Here is a 24,585-nt window from a genome sequence, read left to right as displayed (position 1 = left end):
GTTAGGCTTTATGTTTTTGGATCAAGTACCACTGTCTTACATTACACATAAGGGGCAATTTCAAAGTAACAAAATTGATTAGGTGTCAGAAAACAGAGAGTGAAGCTTGTTTTGAATAAAAACAGCATAAATTAAGACAAAATTTAAGGAATATACGTTATTTTCTTTTTCTTCGAAGAGAAAATTCTTCTGGTGATATATCATTTAATGTTTGAGGCTTTGATAACTACAGCGCTTACTCGATGGCAAGGAAGTAATCTAAAAGAGCCGTTCCAGCAAAACTTTCGTCGTCTCAGCCGATTACAAATTGCTGCAATACTTCACTATGCCCACACAACGTAAATCTAGTTCATATTTCTTTTTCAATCAAAAGCAGAACCCAAATAATACTGCCAATATACTTTGCAGGCCTAAAGCTAGAATATAAAATCTATAATCGTTAAAAATCAAGCACCAAGTTTATTCTACTAATGTCTCCCAGTTAGAAAATTCTATCAAGACTGGTTTGAACAGCGTAAATCTAGAGGTCATATTAATATGACTGACATTATTTTTTACTTCCATTTTTAATCAGCTAATCAACATTTAAAAATTTTGGAAGGAAATATTAACCAACATCAATGGTGTGGCCTGGAAAAGGCCCTAGGGGCAAAACCCATTAAAGAATGAAGATCTTACAAAAAATATGTACGTTCTTTATAATACAATGAGTATATAGTGCCTTTTCCATAAAAAAAGACCCTCTCAAAATTAAACGTGGGTTAAGCCTCTGCAAGTCTCATAAGAAAAAGGCTATCAACCATGAACCTTGAGTCTCTACATTTTGCAAGAGGTTAGACTTCATATTTCTGAATCGAAGCAGATCCGAATATGACACAAAATAAGGTGTACGAAACTGGGAACATTATGGGACTTATCAGACGGTTAGGGAATACATTGGGAAACTGGGAGTAAATATTTGCAGGCTTAAACTTTTCAACAAAACCTAGGAGATAGGATGGTTTGGACCATCCTTAGAGCCAATATAAATTTTACCAATAAAATAAGCATTTGCACCTCCCTCCTAACATGTGAAGATTTTTGACATTTTCTTTATAACATTCAGTATCTTTCATAGAATCTAAATATAATCTGTCCTTCCGAATTCCACCCCTTCCCCATCCCTATCCTCCTGGACATGAAGTCTTAACAACAGTTTCTGATTTCAGTCAGTTTGTATCCAAAGATTTCCGAACTTATAATTAACTGAAAACATGATATCTTTCTAACAATTTCTTTTTATTTACTGTATTTAAAGAAGCCAAAATACTGCTAAGACTTTCAGGGAAGTTGTGTTTTTCAAAATCAGTTTAGTCTTATTAATCTAATATAGCACTTCAATAAAAGAGCAGAAAATCGAAACAAAATAAGAACAAAAGTTCATTTCCAAGAGCAATAAATGATTCAAAAACAAAAGCACTTTATCCGAGACCCAAGGGGCTAAAACTAAGAAAATTTGGCCTAATATTTATATTGCATTTGTTTCAAATTTGATTTCAGAAAAAAATTATTCCACCTCTTCAAAATTTTGATTTGTGGGCAACGGCTATTAATTCGTATTAGAAGTATGAGAATATCATCAAAGTATCCTTACCAAGCAACCAAAAATGATGGTAAAAAAACCACCGCCAATGTAGCCTTCCCAGGTCTTCTTGGGTGAGAGTTTTATAAGAGGAGTCCTTCCAATGAAAAATCCAACCATATATGCACAAACATCATTTATGATGATCATGGACACGGGGACAATAAACCTTAAGAAAAATTTAACATAAAACACAAAAAGAAAAGATTGAAAAAAGGCCAAAGACAAATAACAATATAAATTGAGTAGGGCGTAACACTGAAATTACGTAATAAGAATGTTTTGAATTATAAACAATTAATAAAACATAAAAGCAAAAAAATTTCAGGCTATTTAATTTGCGTATACAAGTCATCGGAAGGATCAGCAAGTTGACCCTAAGGACCTTTGAATACTATATAGATACCAAATAAGAGCAACGCTATATAAATAACAGCAACGCTGTGTGATCTTCATTGTTCTTACAAATTAGTATTGGTCTCAAAGTTCTTTAAACTGTTTTCCCCAAAATAATCGATCGACGTAGAATCAAAAGTTGCAATTACCGCTGGTTCTAGCCCCACTACGCATCAACATTTAGTCAGGGGTCAGGGTTATCACCACAGATGATTTATCACAGACTTTTTTTTTTACGTGATCTGGAAATAGATGAATCTTTTGAGATTTTTATTTTGAAAAAAAGGGGGAGCGGTGTTCAGCCCATCTACCTGCCTATACATCACATTACTCATATCATGAGTCCCGTTTCCTATTAAACCATTTCATAGTTCTATTATATGCATCTTATTTATATAAAATACTTTTGTTTCCTTACAGTTGAAGCTTCCTAAATATTCTACCGACAGCTTATCAAAACAGGTCGACCTCTTGCAAAAAAAGGCATGTGTTTTTATTCTTATTCAGCAATAGAATAAACAATATGACGTAAAGTGCTATAATGTGTCCAAACTGTCGTGAAGTTTAAACCAAAAAAATCACAATGAAAGAATAATATTTGAAGAGAAAGATGCTTGTGTATGGGAGGTTGATATGAACTAGCATGCATCAGCCCGAACCTCATCCTACCACCTGTTGTTTTTTACGCAGCTTAAGCGAAGACGTATATTCGGCATTAAAACCAAAGATTTAGGTTTCCGTAAAAGCACAAGTTTGTTAGATAAACGTGTCATAAGTGATAATCATTATTCAGTACCATCGTTAAGGTTGACAAAATTCCAAGCATAAAAGTGAAAAAAAAAGCTACTACTTAGGCATAGTCATATATCTGTGACTTTTCACCTGTGAGCATTTGATTTAAATCTTATGAGGCAATATTACTCGAAGATTTGAATCTGAAATTCTAAAACTATAGGTAGTAAGAGATACATTTGACCCATAGAAGAGCAGAGACTACAAATTACAATAACAGACATAATAGGACCGTTCTGCTATAGCTTTATCTCTAGAAATTGAAGATCTATAGGATTCGCACTCATAAACTTACTCTAATACATTGTACTTGGTATTTCGGTTAAAGTAAGCAGTATATCCAAAATATAGGCAGAATATATGGTGCGTAGATTCCAGTAAATAGATTTTACTGACTGGTTGGTCACTTTTTACCTTCTGATTTGGATGACACTGCTATTAAAATTATTGATCTTTTAGTTTTTACCGACTGAAACTGATGTTCTTTCATTGATTTTATGTCATACATTTCCATCAGCCCCTTTTCCTTGTTAAAAGAATTTTGACCCAGTAAAATAGTGGCACTTCAAGCCACTAAATCACCGACTCCAATTTTTTTACCACCTGGCCGGAAACTTTTTAGGGGGAGATTGCCCCTTTCCTATACATGACACCCTACTCACAACTATAGTACCTGACCTTCGTTTACCCTTGTGATCGAGAAATTGTCTAACTAAGCGTGCATTAGAAGGTTCTCCCACCTGACGTAGGTTCAAGGATTTATTATTAATACCATATTTACACAACAAATTGAATTCCCGTCAAAGAGAAAACCCAACAGAGTCGGGAGTACCTTTAAGGGTAATCATTTTTTGAATAATATGGAGTCAGACTCAAAGTCAGAACCAAGTTAGTCTAAAATTGACAAAACTTCTAATTCCAAATAAGGCCTAAAGCACTTTTAAAGTTCCCTTTTTTTTTGTTATTTTCAAGTGGATTTGGTCTTTACCGAAAATTGTAATACATAATATCAGTTCACCCCTTGCGATCGACACCGCATCCACTAGGCGTAAGTTAGAGTGTTTTTCCGTCTGAAGCCGGTAGAGAAATATTAACATTTAAAATTGCTGAAAACGAAACTCCTAGTAGCAATTATAAATACCCCCCCCCCCCAAAAAAAAAAAAAAAAAACTGGAAAGGCTTATGATCCCCCGTCGTCTTTCCCATCTCTGTCCTGATAGGCATGAGCATGTAGTATTTTATACAACACAAAAAAATATTATCTTAATGGGAGGGATACTACTCCTTGTCAAGTTACATTAGTCAAATACTTAAATATTTGAGGCATTGAATGAATGGCAGATGCTTTTTTTTAATAAGAAGGGAGGCATGAACATGCGGCAGCCATATTCAGGCTTAGTTTAAATGAAAAAAGTTGATGGATTAATCCCCCCCCCCAACACATATATCTTTATATATTTCTCAGAAAGCTTATGGAAAGTTAGACTATTTGGACATTGAAATGCAGCCTTCTAGACATCTAACACAGCCTATACCAATAGCTGACGCACAATTACACATCGCTAAACATAATTTCATGATACATATAATGAATCAATTTAGTTAAATTAAGCATATGTCTATTTTAACGATTCATCTTGTATTGACTAGGTGATTTGTCAGAAACAATTTACTTCTTTTACAACTAGGAGTCTCAATGTATAGTTTTTTGATACTTTTCAATCGACTGGCTATCTCAGAATGTCCAATCTATAGCAACTTTGACCTCTTTGAGGCAAATTCATGGTTTGGTGCCATAAAATGGTGGGAAACGCCGCTTCTCCATGACACAACCTTTTTGGTCACTTGAAAAGGGCACTAGAATTTTGAAAGTCTGTTCGAATGAGACCTCCTCCAATATTTTAAGACCATCGATTCGATACGATTACCCCTGAAAAAAAAACTCACATTCCTGATCTTTCTTCTGAAAAAAAATGCAAAATTCCGAATTTTCTCAAATAGGGGATTGAAACCTCACAGTGGGGTTCTCTAATATGCTGAATCCAATGGTTAGATTTTCATTAAGATCGATTACCTTTTCGGGAGTGTTTCCACCCTTTTTTTAAAAATCAGTCAAACTATCTTAGGCTCGTAGCTTTTGATGGGTAAAACATAACGGACTTTATATATTTGTAATCAGCCCATTTTTTTGACGTGTTAATATTTATCAAAATTCTTTTTTTTAGAATTTTCGTTACTATTGACCCGAGCCGCTCCGTACTTATAGTTCGTTACCAAAAACTCTTTGATATTCTATATGTATCTAGGAATATAAGTAGAATATTCCATAATCTCTTCTTTTCTTCATTGTTTGTATTTGCTTAGTTTCTCTTTGGCTGCTGAATTTTCCATATGGGGAGAACTGTCGGGGATGAATTTTCCACGAAGAGTTTTTCCGTGGGGAGATTTTAGACAGGGAGGGAGAATTGTCCTCGGGGGATTTTCTGATGGGAATACGCCAGATTCCATGTAGAGGTATAAATGAAAGCAAGTCCCATTTGATGTGCGAGTTAAAAAAAACACCTTAAGACTTAAGAATAAATATCTTTGGGTATGTGAAATATGAAAAATTGCTTTTAACGGTAATTGGGATTGTATTTATGATACTACTAGGGAGCTTGGTGATCCTGGTGAATACATGCCCCCTATCTTTGTTAGACGGACAAAAGATAATTCAAAATGTTAGCTTATGCTCAATCAGGCACATAAATCGGGGAGAGGGAAGCTGAGATTTTCCAATCCGTTCCCTTTTCCCAAAATTGTGGTTCTTAAAGATCCTCTACAATTTCTTATGTAACTACACAGTGTATCTAATTCAAACATTTTTTCGAAATTGTAGCTCCTCTACCCCCCCCCCCCCAGACAAAAGAAAAACATACCTTTCGTACGTTCCTGGGTAGAATCCCTTCTTCTATTTCAGAACCATTATTTAAAACCTAGCCTCAGTTAACTAGAGAACTGTTCATTAAAAAGAAAATACCTGGTTCCACTCCCCTTTTAAATTAAAACAGATATAACTACCATGTTAAACACCGCTTTCCATCATTTTGTAAAACAAATTTATTAACAACCTAAGCAGAGGCGCCATTTGGGGGGGGGGGGGGTCAGGGGTGGGCAAATGCCCCCCAGATTTTCCGGGGCGCCCAAGCTTCCGCCACAAAGGGCCCTTTACCGGCCATAATAATCCATTATGTCCAACATAATCCATTCTGTTCAATTGATTTGAAATTACCGCACGCCTATTAACCAAAGAGCGTAATTACTTGACGACCCTTGGGGTAATTACACTATTTGCTATTAATTATTGTAAACTTTGAAAGTAGGTACGATACATAATACAATTCTCGAGTTATGTCAAATGCCCATTTCCTAGATGACTACGCGACACAAAGTGAGTCGGGGGGGGGGCAAGATGGAGTTTATGCCCACCCCAAGATTTGGTTCAAATGGCGCCTCTGAACCTAAGACTACGTGAAAGATGTATATTCAAGTGGTATCAAGAAACTTTTACGAAATGCAGAGCTCATAAATGTATGCATTTTTCCAGTTCTAGAAGTGGTAGTTAAGGGGGGGTGTAGGAGGGAGGGAAGATAAAATCCGCCAAAATACCTGTTTTATGTAAATTGCAATTGCAGTAATATTATTCTGAACGTTTTAAAACAAAATAGGTAAATTAAAACAATTAGAATTACCAACCAACTGTGTTTACTGTATTTTAAATATTTTTCAGCAGATTACAAACTTAAGCAATAGTTGACTGGCTGAGGCTGTTGACAAGTGCGAGGAGACAGCAGTCCCTGTCATATTTAGAGCAATTTATATTTATGTTAGGTTGCTCTACTTCCATGTGCATTTTTTTCCTATTCATTATCATTATAAGAATTGACGTGAAAATAAGAAGATCAATAGTGAGTGTGATAAAAGATATGAAAACGTGTCTTGTTTTCTAGCATTCGTCTTTCAGTTACGTTTTTTTAAGCAAAACTATGAATGTTTCTTGTTTTATTTGCACAATTCAACAAAGGAATATATTATTTCAAATAAATTAGCTGGTCACCTAATATTACTTACCAGATGAGTCCTTCAAAAATATTTTGGATGATGAAATAGCTTTGGGTCACGACAATAAGGAGAGCAATATGTGTCCAGGCAAAAAGAGAAAACTGCTTCATGTAATACTTTTTTACTAAGGAGAGGACAAACCAAACAAATCCAACTATGTAGAGGCTGAAAGAAATGAAGCGATGGTATTTGACTAAGACTCTGAGCAGCTCCTGTAAAGATAGAATCGAAGACTTAGGTCATTCACTTGAACAGATGCAGTTGAATTATGTACAAAAATAAAATTGGTCGGAAATATAGTAGTAGTTGAAATAGTAAGAGAAAAATGGCAACCAGTTTTGCTTCGCAAAAGATCCTAAAACGTCGACTGAAGAGGTACTCTCTATTCTCTCTTAAGCTTTGAAAGAGTAGGTGGGAGGAAGTAGAGACTAGAGTTTTCATTTGGTTTTATTTCATTTGATTTATTTGTGCATGTATTGAGCAAGTTTATCCACTTATTTAGACTTCATTGTAATGTCTCAACATAATAAAGCATCCAGATTAAATTTAACCCAAATGAAAATCTTTTATTTCCTTTTCCTTTATGACAAATTTTATTCCTTTCCTCTAGCTATGTCATGTACAAGTTTCCTCCCAACATCCATATTATTATGGTTGGTTTTTATTACTTTTGTATGTACGTCATTCCATTAGTCTTTTTTTTTTCTTCATAAAATGTTACAAAGCAAACTAATTAAACAAATAATTTACAAACAATTTTCGCCAGAACCAAATTTTCCAAATTACATTTTTTTTTCCTCTTTTTTCCCTTTTAGTCTTGAATATCACTCTCAAAATTAGTCCCTCAATCTGGCCCTTCTATTTCCTTCAAATCAGACAATGATGCATTCCGGATAAAATTGGAAAAGAAAGAAGGTCTCCAAATTTTGTATGGCTTTTATGGATTTGCTGCGATAAATTCATTGTTCATAGAACTTGTAAAGCTTCGTTCAACAATTATCAATCAAGGAGAAAAATTTTGTGATAAACATAGAGCAATTCAAAAAATGTAAATAGCGACGAAGACCACACTGCCTTTCCATCACAAAAACCAAAAACAAGAAGAACAATAGGGAATTTCTCAAGACAGAGGGAAACAAATTAGAATGAATATTTCTGCCCTATGTCCAAGGGCCGTCCTCAGGAATACAAAAATATATAAGACGAAAAAACTTACAACGGGATAAAATCAGTAAAACTAAAATGAAAAAAATTCAAAACAGTCCCAGGATCTTTGCCTTAGCAAAGTTCAACCAGGACTGAACTTCGTCCTGGTTGGAACATGTCCTGGGTTCCTGTTGGAACATGTAGGAGTTCCTGGTCAGAAACCCCTAAAAAAGCGTTATCATTTAAACGTAATTGATTTTTAAATCTTTTTATCATTTCTTATTTATTTGGGAACTCCTCTTTACTTATTCAGACTCTTTTCGCAGAAATATCCGGAATAAAATCGTGTAAACAAATATATAAAATAGAGCATCAGACAAGAAGAAGCTGTTCTGACAGCTGTGCGGCCTTAGATGTCCTGATACCAAAATTGTGCCCTCGAAGCTAGTATGATAGATAAATTGATACTGAGGCCTTTTAGGGCCTTAAAAATTGAGCTAAAAAGGAGGCCTATAGCCACAGTACGGTAAAACTCATAGCACAATGAAACATTTTGGTCATACAAAATAAACGGTTATTAGAGACAGCTTCGTTTAAATGAGTTGACTCATTTGAAACTTAATTCGTTGGTTTCACAATATTTATAGCTGCAATCCACAATTAAAAAGAGTTCAGTCAAACTAAACTGTTTTGAACTGTTTCAAAACAATTTTAGCGAATTGTTTTGCAGGGTACCTGGAGATTCAAAAAGTACATTTTTACGCCAAGATCTTTCAATCTGCTACAAGAGATCAACTATATACAGAGGTCTCTCTAAAATAGAAAACAACGTCTTATGAAGGAGCAATGTTCTCAGCCATTTTCCCCACAGAGAAATTCTTGGAAAGGTCCTAATAGATCTTTCTACTTTACCCCCCCCCACCTGAAGTCCCATTTCCTGTCGTGTCAGAAGTGAAGATACTCGGTGTTATTTTCTTCAGAGACTGTTCTTTCGCCGCACATGTTGATAGTGTAATTAGGAAAGGCAATGCTTCCCTTCAAACAGTGTCCAAAATGCGTCGCTTTGGTTGCGATGTCGAAAGTCTCCTCCGTGCATATCTGTTATGTGCGACAGTCTTGGCGTAGGCCTGCCCTGTGTGGGGCCCTTCAGTACAGCACACTGCTCACCAGATGTACGACCTAAATTCAGTGCAAAAAAAGGCAGTTAGGATTATCCTGGGGTCTAGATATATTCCTTACCAAGAAGCAGTCATTACACTAAACATTCAGTGCCTAGAACAAAGATTGTGTGATCTCATCACGAGGTTTGGAAAAGCATTGCTCTTAGGTCTAGCCCATCGAGACATCTTACCCGTAGACTTACATCTTGCCCTGACAGCAAAACCGGACAGATTTCCAAACTGATTCCTATACGTGTACGAGTAAGTCGATATTATAATTCATTTGTGCCTTTTTTATATCTATGTTTAACGTTGCATAATTTTTGTTTTTAATGTTTTTGCAACTGCAAATTAGTCAAGAGCTACGAAAGTTGTTTAATAAACCGTTCACTCTCTAGTTGAAACCGATGACGGCGTTCTTTCGCAAAAACAGAATCAAAAATAAGAACTTTCGAAATAAGCTATAGATAAAATAAATAATAAAAAGCCAAGTGACCAAAAAAAAGAAAAAAAAAGATAATTTTCACCGTGAAATTTTCTAAGTATATAAATGGCACCTCCAGTGAAACGTGGCATGGTTCGAATCTATATACAAAAAAAGCAGGTTTATTAAACGGACAAATAAAGTTCGAATGGGTATAAGTCCTTTTATTAGACAGTGAAAACAGATATAAAAAATCTGGATATTTCGACCGCATACACCAGTGGTGAGCATCAGCCAAAAAAAAGCATTACGATTAAAATAAACGTTTAAAACAAAACAAATACCTAACAAAATAATTACTACCAGACCACAAATAGCTTCCGGGTTATTCACTAGATCTGTCTGAGAGGTTTCATAAACAGGATTCATTCTCAGTCTTCAGGATTAAATTTTCCTCTTTAATATTGCCTAATTGTAAGTTGAGTTTTTAATGAAGGTGGCACAAACTTCTTCTGTAGTTGACTTTAAAATCATATATTCGATTGTTCATAGCTATCCATATATATGACGTATGGTCTTTAAAAAATGTGATAGAAAGGCAGTGTAGACTTAGAAAAAACACCAATTTTAAGGTGTTACGCCGAAATAGGTTTACTTAAACATTATCTAGAAAAAAAGTTTACAAGGAGCCAATTAAAAAAAAGTCCCAACAAAACCCACTTTTTACGCTAATGAGAGGGATGTCCAGCTCCTGATGCAGAGGACAAAAAGTTATGATAGTAACTTGTATGATAAACAACTGAGTGAGTAGTTTGAGGATACAGTGGGAGTGACGAAGCGAAAAAAAAAGTAAAAATGTCAGCATAATCATGCACTTTGCCAGTAATAAATGTCAGTTATACTTACAGTACGATTAGCAGCAATACCAAAATAATCCACTAAATTTTCGCCATAAAAGAAGTAATTCGAAGCAATGAGAAAGTACCAAGACAGGGATCGGAACCATGGTAATGAATGAATACGATAGACAGCATATCCAATATTAATAATTTCAGCAAAACATTTGACTTGCACACACAGAGTCTGCAAAGAGTGTAATTCTTTATTAATATAACAAAAATTTAAATAAAAAGTGAAGTAAAAAATAAAATTTTAAACACGATGTTAATTTACTAAAAAATATTGATTAAATCATGGCAGCCCACTTTAAAAAATACATTCGCTATGTTCTTACATATTAAATAGGATAGGATAAAGATCCTCTAGAGGCATTGACGGTGCACAGGGCATTGACAGTTATCAACGTATCCATTGCCGGGTCCTTTTTTTACGGGGATAGGTAGCAAGTCTGTCACCCAGCCTTGAGGCAGCTGGGATCAATCCCTGGGCCCCATTTTACCAGGCAGCGATCAATCCATTGCGCTGGCACAGGATTATCTTACACATTAATAACCTATAAAACTATCAGGTACTTTACCTTGACCAAATTTGACTCAACCCTAGTTGAGAATTATTAAAATATGATGATGAATGACACGGTTTTTAATGACATATGACATAGAAGAGAATGAAAAATCTCGACCATTTGCAAGTGAAGGAAGATTTATTTTGCATGGCGAAATAGAATACAGCACTAAAAGGATTAGAAAAAAATGATGCTTTAGATGCTGATAATGTGGTAAATAAGTTTTTGAAATACAATGGCTACAGAGTTAGAGATATGTTACAGGAGACTATGAACATAATTTCTGAAAAGGGGGGGGGGGGGGGTACCTAGTGATTTTAGAAAAGTTTTAATTAAAATCCTTTTCAAGAAAGATGATAAATTAAGTGTTGTAATTATAAAGGCATTAGCTTGGTTTCTCTAGGAAGCAAATTATCTAGCATGATGATACTCATTAAATGAAGAGGTGCTCTAAATAAATTTTTAAGAGAAGAACAGTGTGATTTTAAAAAGGGGGGAGGATGCTGATCAAATTTTCACTCCTAGATTAAAAATTGACAAGTGCCTGGATCATCACACCCTTTTTAGTCATTAGTTTTGTAGATTAAAAACAGCATTTGATTCAACCGACAGAACAACTAGATAAGTACAATTAAGAGATTAGTACTGTGTATGAGGACAATATTGCTGCGGTTAAGGTAGGAGTCGTTGTTAGTAGCTGGTATGGTGTAGAATCAAGACTTATCAGAGTTGCGATCTATCCCTGCTTATAAGGATTATTTTGATGGATTCTGGAATAAACAATACGGCAAAGGCTCCGGGGAGTATGAAATCAAATTTTAAGGTAAAACTCTCCTAGATCTAGATTATGGAGGTGATTTGAGTTTCCTATGTACAAAATCTTAGCAAAATGAATGAGTTTTTGGAGGTTTTGAGAGTTGATGCTGCAAGAAACAGACTTGAAAATTAATGTTTGAGTCGCTTAGGCTGGAAATAAATGAAGATGAAGAGGTGATTTTCAATAACAAGATGATCGATCAAGTGCATAGATTCACCTAGACAAGTAGTATTGCAAGTGCAGTGAAGGAGTGAAAAGTATAGTAGCCAAGGCTCATGGTGTTTTTTCACAGTTGAAAAAAATTTGGAAGAATAGGAAGATCAATCTGGGAACCAAGACTAGAACATTAGAAGCTAGAGTAATGATAGTGGTCAAACATGGTATTAAAAAGTGTGCGCTCTAGAAGGCATAAGAAGATTTGTTAAGTGTTTTCTAGGGGAATTGCTCACAGATAGTTTTAGGTACTTGTTTAACTGACCTTACGTCAAACAACAAGCTATGTAAAAAATGTGGTTCAACCCCTCTTTCTAAGGCTATAGTAACGGAAGATTGAGATGCCTAGGATACGTTTTACGGATGAAGGATGACAGATTGCTAAGAATGGTACTGGTTAGCCATCTATCTGGGCAAACCAAAAAACGGGTCGTTTCCGAGAGACGACCTGGGAGACGAGAAGGGATCATAAGAAAAAATTTAAAGGAAACTGGAACTTCATGGCAGGAGGTAAAGAGTGAATCTTTGAACAGATCGAGGGTGGAGAAGGAGCGTATGTATTTTTAGTAGCAGTAGTAGTATCCCCCCTCCTGCTGTAAAAACTAAAGCTTGTCGTTTATGGCTCAAAACAATTTAATCCCTGAAAGTTCAATCGCACATAACAGAATGTGTGAACAACGCAAAACCAGAGTCAGATATATCCAAGCAACAGGCCCTGATACTGCGGATGTAAATATACGAGTGACTCACTTACTAAGTCAGCGATAAAATTAATACTTGAGTAGATCGATCTGGCTAAATCTATCGGTCTTTCTGCAATTGATTTGGCCGTAGTAAAATTCAGCTCGTAGATCGATATATCAAACCAAACGCGTCGCTAACAAGACCCCGCCTTGATCTCAAGCATCTTTGTACTCTATATGTACAGAGTACAAGCATCTTTGTACTCTGTACGTTTCTAGTATTTTGTCAGCTCTATAAGGGCCTTCCCAAGGGCTTCTTGGTGCCTTTTCTTGAAGTTATTAATTATTATTAAGCATATCTTAACTGTGAACAGTTGCACTTGTTACATTACTTGTCTTGTAGTTTTTTGTTTTTTTGTGAAAAAAAATTGATTGAAATAAATGGATAAGATGGGTTTCAAACTGCCAGGAAGAATCGTGATTTGCTATATAGGAAAATTCCATATTGATAGAGAAAAGGCTATAAGTGTATCTGAGAAGCAAGATTTTAAGCACCCTCTTTCAAAATTCCGTATATTTTATAGTCCGAGCTAATACAATTTTGTCCAGAACACTTTAGTTAAACGAAGTTTTTTTTTCGGAACACTTTGTTTGATTTGTTTTTTGTGGCCAAGTTCCCTTCCCTGAAATACTTCCTGAAAAGCATAAAAAATAGATAAGCAAATCATATCCATTGGCAAAAAACATAAATCAGCACGAGAGGAAAAGGGTAAGAGCGGGCTTATGCAGTGAGGAGTGACAGCCTTAATAATACGAAAAATCTCTAAAAAGCACATCTCTTAAACTAAGTTGAGACAGTCGAGTTGAATCCCGTTCTGGCAGGTTTCAGGCCGCCAGATAAGATATTCACGTGTGAGAATATTAGGTTCACTTCTATTTCGCCTGAGAGTTATAAATCCGTTTCTCAATAATATGCTTAGAAAGAGTAAGAGCTTGTTGTTTAAGCTTAGATAGTCTTCAATTGTTCATGTTCTATTTTAATACAAATAATTTACTCAGCTTGCCCCTTAACCTTTTGAACAGTTAACTAGAAAGAAAATGGCTTATAGATATTTTGTTTTTCAATATCTACAATATCAGTAATGGTTTAAAGGTAGCTTTAAAGAGTAGCAATATTTAAGGTGGATTTCTAAATTCTGGGGAGGACTGAACTTCATTGCGGCAGCAAAGTGGAGTCTATCATATCCCATGTACTTGCAGAAGCTCATGTGTAACGCATTAACCAGAATTTGGAAATGAAATTACTACAGCATCAAGACTCTATTTCGTCGGCTTTCAAGCAAAATTTCAAACCTGAAGATTTCACTTCAGCCCTATCGAAACATATTTTTGAATTTCTGGATCACTTTATTTTATTCAATAGTGTCTCTCTAATTTCTAGGGATTTGGGTTTAAAGCAAAATTTGGCTTTAATTTTTGCTTGAATTAAAATCAAGTAGTTGTGGGAATAAAGCCAAGGCTAATTGTAGAAAAAAACAAGACAGATAGTCTGAGTGAGTGAGAGGCAAATAGAAACTAAGAAAATTTTATTCAAGAACATGGCTTTAAATAGAGACACGGTGAATTTGATTTGGACTCCATTTACGATAATATATTAAAGTCAGATAGAGTAAAGTTCATTTCACACAATGCGATTAACCTCTGTCCAATTATTAGTTCAGATAATGCTAACGAACCCGAACCAGGAAGGTCAAGAAGACTCGCTTCCAGTTTTGCTTTGAAAAAATAAGTTTATTTAACCTTATTAACTTACTAATAAAAATTATTAGTAGTTATTTCATTTTATTGCAATTTCTTTATCCTGAGGGCAAAAAGACAGAAAATATAGAAACAATATTAAATGAAGAGTAAAAAAAACAACGGTGTAATAATATTTACATTTTTCACTTTGAATCAGCCATACGAACCAGCATCCGAAGTTAGCTTAAAACCCCAGCTAAAAATTTGGCAAGACATGATCATGTTGGTATATCATCAACATGTGAGTAAGTCTCAGTCGAAAGGATAATGCTTTTCTTTTATTAATTGCAGATATAGATTGGTGACCTGGTTAATATCTGCTAATTTTTCCCATACGCATAGAAAACATACTTAAAAGGCGTTTTGTTTTTGCAGAAATTTTTAATAAAATTCGAGTGTGTCCGTTTTGTTAAATCTTCCTTTCTTCCATGACAAGGTAGGATATATCAATGTAATTATTAATACTATGCACTAACAATGTAAAAAGACGTAACTTCATCTTAAAGAGATGGGACACCAGGATACTTACCGTAATCATAAGCGCAAGAGGTCCTAAATAAACAACAAAAGCGAAGAACAGAGACATTAGCAGTGTGAATATTCCACGAATCACCCAATTTTGCCATCTGTAAAGTAAAACATAACAATAAAAAAGGGGCATTAAGAGTCGGCCAGCGAGAGACAGAGAAGGGGCAAGAGAGAAAGAGACAGAAATACTGAGAGAGAAGGAGCGAAAGGGAGAGAAAGAAAGAAAGAGAGAGAGAGAGAGAGAGAGAGAGAGAGAGAGAGAGAGAGAGAGAGAGAGAGAGAGAGAGAGAGAGAGAGAGAGAGAGAGAGAGAGAGAGAGAGAGAGAGAGAGAGAGAGAGAGAGAGAGAGAGAGAGAGAGGAAGAGACGAATCAAAACCGGACTGAAAGTGGGTTACATATTTCCATGCATATTTCTTTATCAAGTATACATATTACAGTGAATTTTAAACATTATTTTGGAAACAAGAAGCATGAGCAATAAATGGAATTAGAGATCGCTAATCACAGATTTTAAGGCGAATGATAAGCGAGCCAGAGAAAGCGAACAAGGAATCACTAATCACAGATTTTAAGGCGAATGATACGCGAGCCAGAGAACTTTATTGAGGTAAAACTAAAAAGAAGCATTTTTCTTTAGGAAAATTCGACTTCATTTAGAACACGGAGAACAAGAACAATCAGAATGGAAAGGAGTATAGAAAAAGAACTGTTTGTAATTGGCATATACCGATGGTTAACTGACTATTTTTGTCAGTACGACCGTCTTCTAGCAGAAATACGTAACTAAAAAAAAAGCGTCTTTAGAAGTGAAGCTAAAAGTTAAAAACTTTCAATAAAGATGGCAAAATAAACCAGTCAAGACTACAATGGCTTCTAAAGGGTTTCTTTTCATTACATACAGTAATATATGACTGATTATCAGGTCTCTTGTCTATGGAAATAAATTTTGCATATACTAGATCTGACACGTAGGATTCTGTTTTGGGGGCTCTGAAATTTATAGGGTGGCAGAGGTGAAACTTAGAAAAAGCAGCAAAATACGGAGACTATGTGAAAAAAATACCGAAATTGAAACTAAAAGATGCAAAAACCCTAAAACTATTGAACCTCATAGCATAGACACACTTACTAGAAAAAGTTGAAAAGGGTAGGGTCCTAATTCTTGCCTCACATCTTGTAATGAAAGATCCCCTAAAGTAATACGCGAAACAGTTTCTGTTTTGACACCATATACGTAATTTTTATGCGATACTTGGAATCTGTTGTGATCAGAAGGTACTACTAATCACAAATAATTGAAGGAACCCCATGCAGCTTCAAAATGTCAATCAGGAATTAAACGTTCTTGTTAAACAATCTACAATAATAGCAATCCGACAAATGATGGTGGAAGAAAATCAGTAGAGCATCGAGCAATAATGGCGAAACACTACTATTTTTTTTCTACAATCTCCAACTTTTTATTAAGTAAACCCCTATTTCTTTTCTCGAATCCGCCGAAAATGCTGATCCTTTTAGGTCAGCATAGAGTCATAGTTAAAAAACAAAACAAAAAAAAAACTAGTTAAAAATTTTTGATGAGAGCAAAAAACAATTAGTTGTTCAGCAGGGTTTCTTACCTTAATGGCAATACTGATAGATAAACTTGAAGAAAATCTGGGACTTTGTTTGTACCACTTGGAATTGTTTTTGACAGATCAGTCTTTGCCCCTTTTCTTGATTTGTCGTCTTCTGATTCATCGCGTATTTCCATATCCTGGGCCTATGAATAAACAGGCATAATCACTCTAATTGTTCCCAGATGAAAAGCTCAGACCAAGAACTTTTCTTCTTTGGCAACATTGGTTACAGCATGGTGTTGAAGGAGTGATAATCCTAACCTATTATTGAAATGCTTTGTTCGTTCCAACTAATAGTAAAAAAAACCTTTCCAGCACTGTAGGCTATAAATTTCAGGTAAAAACCATTATAAGATACGAATATTTCATTCTTGAAACTTTTAACAATGACAACTGCGAAAAATACTCTAAAATAGAATAAATTAACCCATTTTATCTAGCAGAAGTGGAGTATATTTTGTTCTAAAATCGTCTTATTATGCTGTACTTGCACTAAAAACAGGAAAATAACGTCAGAGGTCACCAAAATCAGCGTCAGCTTTTAAGGCCAGTGTGGGCTAAATAGCACGCGAATAGTGAAGATTAGGAGCAACAAAATAAAAATCCAATAGCCCATAAATTAGACCCCTTTACAAGTAAACAAACAATCCAAAAAAGCTGCTATAGAAATTCGAAAATGCTGTGTATGTTACGTCCAAAAAGTATTAAAAAAAAACGCGCTTTCCCAAATGAAAGTAAGAGAAACATTAAAACCTAAAATGAACTGAAATTATTCCGTATATGAGGGTGGCCACCCCTTCCTCGCTCTTCCGGTCTTTACGATTATGTCAGAGTTTGTCCAGAATTTTTATGAACTACTGCTCAAACATAAGGATCGTTGATTGGAATGGGAAGTGCTTTTAAAGCACATTAAAATTTTGCGTGAAGCACAGGAGGGTTGAGAACGGAGCAACCCCTTCCCATATATGCAATAATTTCTACTCGAAAAATAAACAACTTGTGCTATAGGGCCTGAGACACCGAACACTTTGACTAGAGCTCCAAATTATGAAAATGATGTGGTTGATGATGATGATACTGATTATGCTACAGTATCTAAGGCAGCCGACGATCATATGTCTACCGCGTAAAGGACAACCGACGATCTTGTATCCAATTTGACAACTCTCCGGTCGGAGAAGATCTCGCCTATATTGACCTCTAAGACACCAATTGAACTTGGAACATTAAATTTACACACACAAGCTAAACCAGGAAAAACACAATCAGTTCCAAATGAACTCAACCACTACCGCTGGGACCTAATTATATTATCAGAGACTTAACTCTTCCCAACATGAATAGAAACTATAAATGAAGCCAACCTCATTACATCTGGAACTAAAGATGGAGTTCACCAACAAGCTGTTGGTTTCCTACTTTCTAATCGAATCAAACAGTCTCTCCTTGCCTTAATCCAGTCTCCCAGCACATGATCGCCATCCGTCTCAAGAGCCCCATTACTAACATGACTACTACCCAATTCTATGCCCCAGACTTGTCCCGAGGTTGTCAAGAAGCTGAAGGCTTTTTAAGCCCAGCTTCAAAAAAAAAAATTGTAGATGCATTCCCAAGGAACATGTCATGTTCGTGATTGGAGACTTCGACACTATAGTTAGTCACTCAATGAAGGACTTGAAGACGTCATTTGTATTTTTAGACACAGAAGACAAAACCAAAGGAGTAAAATAATCATTGGCTGTGAGAAAAAGGGGGCACCTTCGAGGACCCAAACGGCCAAAGAAAAGCATTCCAAGATATCGTGTCGATCTACTTAAAAATATTTAAACAAGAAACAATTTTAAACAACTCTCTCAGACAAATTGTCAAACAATCAAGCTATGGAAGCTCCAACCACATACAAAAACTAGATTTACGTTGCATGGGCAACGTGAGATGTTGCGGCAACGTTTTTTCGGCTTCGCGGAGCACAATGTTGCAAGAGCAACACTTTGGTTTTGTTTCCTTGCTTCGATTAAACGCCGAAGTTGTTAATCTGTAAGGATTTTAAAATATAAACAAGTCCTCTACATATCTTACCACTGGAACCAAATCTTATCATCAAATACACTGGAAACAAATAATAGGTACACCAACCATCAAAAGTTGCGAAACTCTCATTGCCAAAGATGATGATGAGCTAACAGCCGACTGTTACGAACAGCCGACTATGTCTCACAATTGGTATCGGCTTATTTTTGTTTTCAGTGTGCACCTTACTACTGAAGTTGTCAACCTCTTCAAAGTTTCAAACTGGTACATCTCATGAAGGAATTTATCTACCAAAAAATGGACAACATATACTTTGATCAGCTCATCAAGAGCCATCGACTACCGTCGAAAAAAAAATCTATCTGTCTATGTTCAAAAGTTGATTTTTTTTGCCGTAGGTCAAATTTCTAACGTCACCACTTAGAAAAGAGCAAAGGGTAAACCCTAATTTCTTTAGCAATGAGAGAACTTTTAAAATTTAAGAGGCAAATCTGATACCATTTCTCTACTGCAATTTCAACTGCGAAAAAACCGAATGATATAACTCAGCTGAGATCACGAACAGAAATGGGTAGAAACAGTAGATGGCAGCACTTTCGGATCCGTGGGAATATGACAATTTTTTGTTTCCGTAATTTTTTTATTCATCACTCAAAGAGGATATATTGGCTGTGGGGTCGGGTAACTGCCGCATATATTTAACTCTTATAGATTTTAGCCCATCTTCAATTTGAAACTGGTGACTGTGTGCTAGAACAGAGCTTTCCACTCGAAAGCAGAAACATGGTTGGATAAAACAAAAGCTTGGCTGCATAACTTCAGATAGTTCTCTCTGACATAGGCTATGAAAACTCCACTTCCCTTCACACACTATAGGTTCAGGCTCAAGGACAAGCAAAGACTGGGGCCCTTTTTGGCCCCAGGTAAGAGTTCTATGAAGCTTTCCAAATGCAAAGTCATATTCATCAGTCCGATCTAAGGTCCACACTTTCCGTAAAAACCGCAGAGGTTAGACCCTTAACACTTTCTAGGAATAAGCAGAAATCGGGGTGCTAGAAAAAAAAAGATAAAACCAAAAACCGACTGGTCAACGAAAGCGCATCCATCATCAGAAACACGGTTAGGGAGATGCTGGGAATTCAGATTTACTTGGATAAACCATGTATAACCCCTGAAATTGCAGATCTTTTTGGACAGAAGTGCACCCATGTTAACAAGTACGACAAAGCAAAGGAGAATGCAAGAGGCTGAAACACCTAATAGAAAAGAAAATTCGGAAGGAACTCCGACAGTGCGTCAATGATAAGCGTCGCAAATTTGAAGAAGCCTCCTAGATAGGTGTACAAGAAAGTATGTGAAACATCGAAAAACAAGTCCTTAGTCGCCTCTACATTATTAGAAAAACACAAATATCCCAGCACAGACTCGGAGGAAAGAAGAGAACGATATGAAAAGCTGAACCTCATAATAACGCCCAACCCCAGTGTCTTATCATTTTTCCCATTACCACGGTGACCGAGAGAGTCAAGCCCTCCTCCACGATGAGGTGAAGTATCCCCGGCCATAAAATCACCGAATACTAGTAAAGCCCCCACCCGGATGGTATTTACTCAGAGTTATTAAAATCAAACTTAGGGAAATGGGCCATTTCCCATGTCCTGGACGGAAGCTACCATTGTTCCCCTTTTGAAGAGGGAGAAAAAATCGAACGTGATAATCATAGATTAATAGGCCTTATAAGTCAACCGGCGAAGATTCTTACAAAAAAAAAAAAAATCCTTGACCGACTGAAATCCCAAACAAAACATATCACAGAGGAACATCAGTCAGGCCTTCAAAAAACTATTCCACCATAGACCAAATTTTCTCAACTCAGCAACTGATGGGACACATCCGAGTGAGGGCAAGAGCTGTTATTACTTTTCACCAATTTCAAGCAAGGTGATGTGACTTTTGACTTGATGTGACAGAAATGACTCAAGCACATTCTGTTACACTATTGAGTCCCTAAAAATATGATTTTTTTTTATCAAGGACATGTATACGAAGTATATTAGCCAAGGGCTAACTAATAAATTTCTTAGATCAGCAGGTTTTCATCAAACACTGGTTTTTACAAAAGAAGTGGTTCAATCCCATTTTCTAGAGCTATAATGACAGGAAGGTTGAGATGGCTAGGGCAGGTTATCCGGATGAAGGGTGACAGATTGTCGAAGATTGTCCTTTTCGGCAGACCGCCTGGGGCTAAACGGAAAGCAGGTCGTACTCGTTTGGGGTGGGAGGACGTCATAAAGAAAGATTTAAAGGAAATGGGAACTTCCTGGAGGGTGTAAAGAGGGAGGCTTTGAATAGATTAATATGGGGGAGAAGCGTCCGAGGCTGTGTTGGACTCAGGCTGCTTAGTGCTGCGGTGAGTTATTAGAAGTAGTAGTAGCAGCAGGTGTGCTACAAAGTTGTCTCTTGTTTCCCCACCTTTCCAACTAGTTCCTTAGCGCAGTGACATTAATCAAAAAGGAGCTAGTTCAAAACCTGAATTCATCGGTGCGAAAACTTGGATTGGCTAGTTACAGTTTTAAATACATTTTAACAATCTGGAAAGCAACGCACCGTCAACATCTTTGAAGGTTTGTCTCTAACTCTCTAATCATCTTCACTGCTTTATACTCAAATGAAACCTGGTTAAGAAAGTCTGATGATAAACAAAGCATAATGGCATTTGAAATCAAATATTTCCGCCACATAGCGGGGATTACCTACGTTGGCCGGGTATAGAATAAAGGTCTCTACAAACTCCTCTGTTGCTTTTGCACCATCATTGACCAGATCAAAAGCCAATGGCTCCACTGGCTTGGTCAAATTCAATGAATGTCCGTCAACCAGCTACTGAAAATCAGCTTCGATGGACAGCTATGTGGTAGGCGCCCACAAGTCAACCTTGCAAGATATTGTGATAATTTCTAGCCCTTTAACTCTAGCAGCTACTTCGTCTAGCCCCAGACCAATCAGAATATAACCAACAAATATATCGAATTTTTAGAAGAGAACGAGCCCTAATACAGCCACAAAGACCGAAAGGGACTTAAGTCAAGTCAAAGTCTTCATAGGATACCGAGGGTCACCCTAAATGCGAGGAGCGCTACCATCCCTAGAACCAGAACCAAATCAAAATTTAACTTTCGCACAGCAATGCTTCAAGAAAAAGAAACAAAGTTTTGCAGATTTTCATGTGCTGTACCTTCAAAATTAATACGTTTGCATGTTTAGAATCGGCAAGAATAGTACATTTTGTTGTTCCATTTGTTTAACTAAAAAAAATTTTGAATTTTGGTCTCTATTAACAAGGGTTGCTCTTTACTTATAGTTAGTTACTACGAGCTGTATTACCCAAAGATTCTTTTAAATGTGAAGGACGGCTACTACTCCCTCCTTCAACTCGTTTTTTTTTACATTCAAGTTTAATATTTGTAAAACAATACTTCGAGGATGAAATTCATCCCTGAAAAATATGTCCCTTGAATATTTATTAGGAGGGTGGGGCTGGAATATAAAACAATTATTTGTAGGATCATCATTTCCACGGTCAAACAAACCCATTAATAGGGATGTTCTCCTTGAGCCCAATAGAGGGCGAACGCCCCTGAGAAACAAGAAGACATTAAACATTGTACATAAATAGGAAATAAGAAATACTACCATCAAAACCCACTCAAAACAAAGCTTCTGGAAGCCTAGGAGATGCTTCTGGAAGTCTTGCAAATATATTCCATGGGTAACCAATTTGAATGCTCCCGTATCACGTTATGCGTTATGATTATTGTGAATTATTATTTGTAAGGTCAAGGTGCGATTACAGAACTTCTGAAATAAGTTTATGTACCAAGTAATCGTTCAATTCAATGTACCAAGTAATCGTCAAACAATATCCATTTTGTTTTTACCTGTATTAAGACTGTGTACTATTTACTGCGGTTAATGAACGTCTGTGAAACAGTTCATTGAGCAAACATTTATTTCTCGGTGCATGGCTCAATTTTCGGAAACATTAGAGTACATGTCTTCTTGGTTACTTTTCATGGTATTAAAGGTCTAAAAAAATATTAAACATCAAAGTCAACAAGTTTAGAAAAAAAAAGAAAAAAAACTCCTGCTTCGAAACATGATTTCCAGAATTGTCTCCCAAAAATTTTGCTTTGGTTGCCGAAGAGAAAACAGTGTCAATTCCAATTCTGAGAAAATCCAGACTTGCGTATCTCCGTTGGAAAAAAAATTTACCTTAAATAGAAAAAGATTTACTTCTAGGATGTCTAGGAAACCAATGCGCGATGACAGCTTTAGAAATCTTTCTTAGTGCAATGTTTATTTTCGGATTTAAAAGAGTTCATGCTTTCTTACTTATTATTAATGGCTTTAAACGTCTGAAATATAATACACAACAAAAATTGAGAATTTTAGAAAAAACGGAACTTCTGTGTTTCGAAATAAGGATTTGAAGTATTATTTCCCAAGAATCTATTAGAGATACGAAATCTTGCTCAAGATCTCGAAGAGATATTATGAATTTCTATCAGTATTCAAGGTTATTTGATTTTCAAGAAAGTTTAGCTTCGAATCTTGGACATTGTACTTGGACAACATGCAGGGAATTTACAAAATCAAAACTTCAAATAAAAAAAAAAACACACAGAAAAAATTATTTTTTGAAAACCAATGACAGTTTCAGTTCTGAAAAGATCAAGGTCTGTCTATGCACGTTGGAAAATAGTCTACCTTTCTAGAAAAAAAAGTAACCTCTGGGATATAAACAAAAAATAGAAGCGTAGTAACGACTTTAGAAATTATTTCTAAGTGAACAAAGCAATTCCGTAGATAAGAGATTTCATTTCATCTTGCGTACTTATCATAGCATTACTTGAATAAAAATACAAAAGGCAACAAATCAAAAATTTAAGTAAACAACAAAGCTTGTCCTTAGACTGAAATTAAGAATCCTTAAAGATCAAACATGCTTTCCATCCAAAAAAAAGAATAATAACGGAGATCGGAGGAAGGGGGTAGGAAGAGGTCATGAATCCCAAATTTACCTCAAACCCTACATTTCTAAATTATTTGCATGATTCCAGTTTTATCAAGGTACAACATGTCCATTATTTTCTACTTAATTAATATGTAAGCCTAAATGTTGAGAAAGGACCATTTTTCATAATTTGAGGCAATACATTTTTTACATCTCATTTTCTTGGGTGTATATTGTTTTTATCTCACGACCATTTCAACCAAACCAATGCTCAAATTTTGAAGCAGTGCCATGGGGAGTTATGAGGCATATTGGCCCTCCGATCTCTTTTGACCATTAATAGGTCATTAAACTTTCAATTTCCGATCCAAAATAGCTCACTCCTTTGTTCGCGAATCCTTTGTTCCATAAAATCAATAGATGTCTATAACGGTTCTAGTCATAGAAAGTGGCTGTAGATTTGCTAGCACGAAATGGCGGATAAGTATGAATACATTGGGATGATGTATGGACTATGCCCCTTAATAGAGGCGGTGGACCCCTGGAGGTTTTTAAAAAGAAATCTAGATTTGGTGGGGGTCTCATAAGATTTTAATCATAACAATCAAGGATATTCCGAAGTAAAGAAGTCCTGAAGGTTTTTAAAGACTCTATGACGTAACATCCCAGGAAATCCTAGGGTAAAGAAGCCCCTCTGAAGGCTTTTTAAAGAGTTCAAGAAATTATTAGGTAATTAACACCTACATATCTTAGAAAACACTCCCTATTATGTAA

At 35.9% G+C, this 24,585-nt stretch overlaps 1 protein-coding gene across 2 annotated transcripts in view; it reads right to left on the bottom strand.

Annotated features, from left to right (window-relative positions):
- LOC136032033 (phosphatidate cytidylyltransferase, photoreceptor-specific-like) overlaps positions 1 to 24,585 on the bottom strand; it is a 239,841-nt gene that overhangs the window by 197,619 nt on the left and 17,637 nt on the right. For both annotated transcript variants that reach the window (XM_065712122.1, XM_065712119.1), the window contains exons 3-7: positions 16,767 to 16,909; positions 15,148 to 15,244; positions 10,547 to 10,723; positions 6,920 to 7,122; positions 1,634 to 1,790 (exon numbers count right to left, since the gene is read on the bottom strand). In XM_065712122.1, coding sequence (XP_065568194.1) covers positions 1,634 to 1,790; positions 6,920 to 7,122; positions 10,547 to 10,723; positions 15,148 to 15,244; positions 16,767 to 16,909 — 777 coding nt within the window. The remainder of the gene's footprint in view (positions 1 to 1,633; positions 1,791 to 6,919; positions 7,123 to 10,546; positions 10,724 to 15,147; positions 15,245 to 16,766; positions 16,910 to 24,585) is intronic.

Source organism: Artemia franciscana, chromosome 10 (genome assembly GCF_032884065.1).
Source record: "Artemia franciscana chromosome 10, ASM3288406v1, whole genome shotgun sequence".
Taxonomy (NCBI): domain Eukaryota; kingdom Metazoa; phylum Arthropoda; class Branchiopoda; order Anostraca; family Artemiidae; genus Artemia; species Artemia franciscana.
The sequence above is the reverse complement of the archived record's forward strand: the minus strand, read 5'-3'. Positions and strand labels throughout refer to the sequence as shown.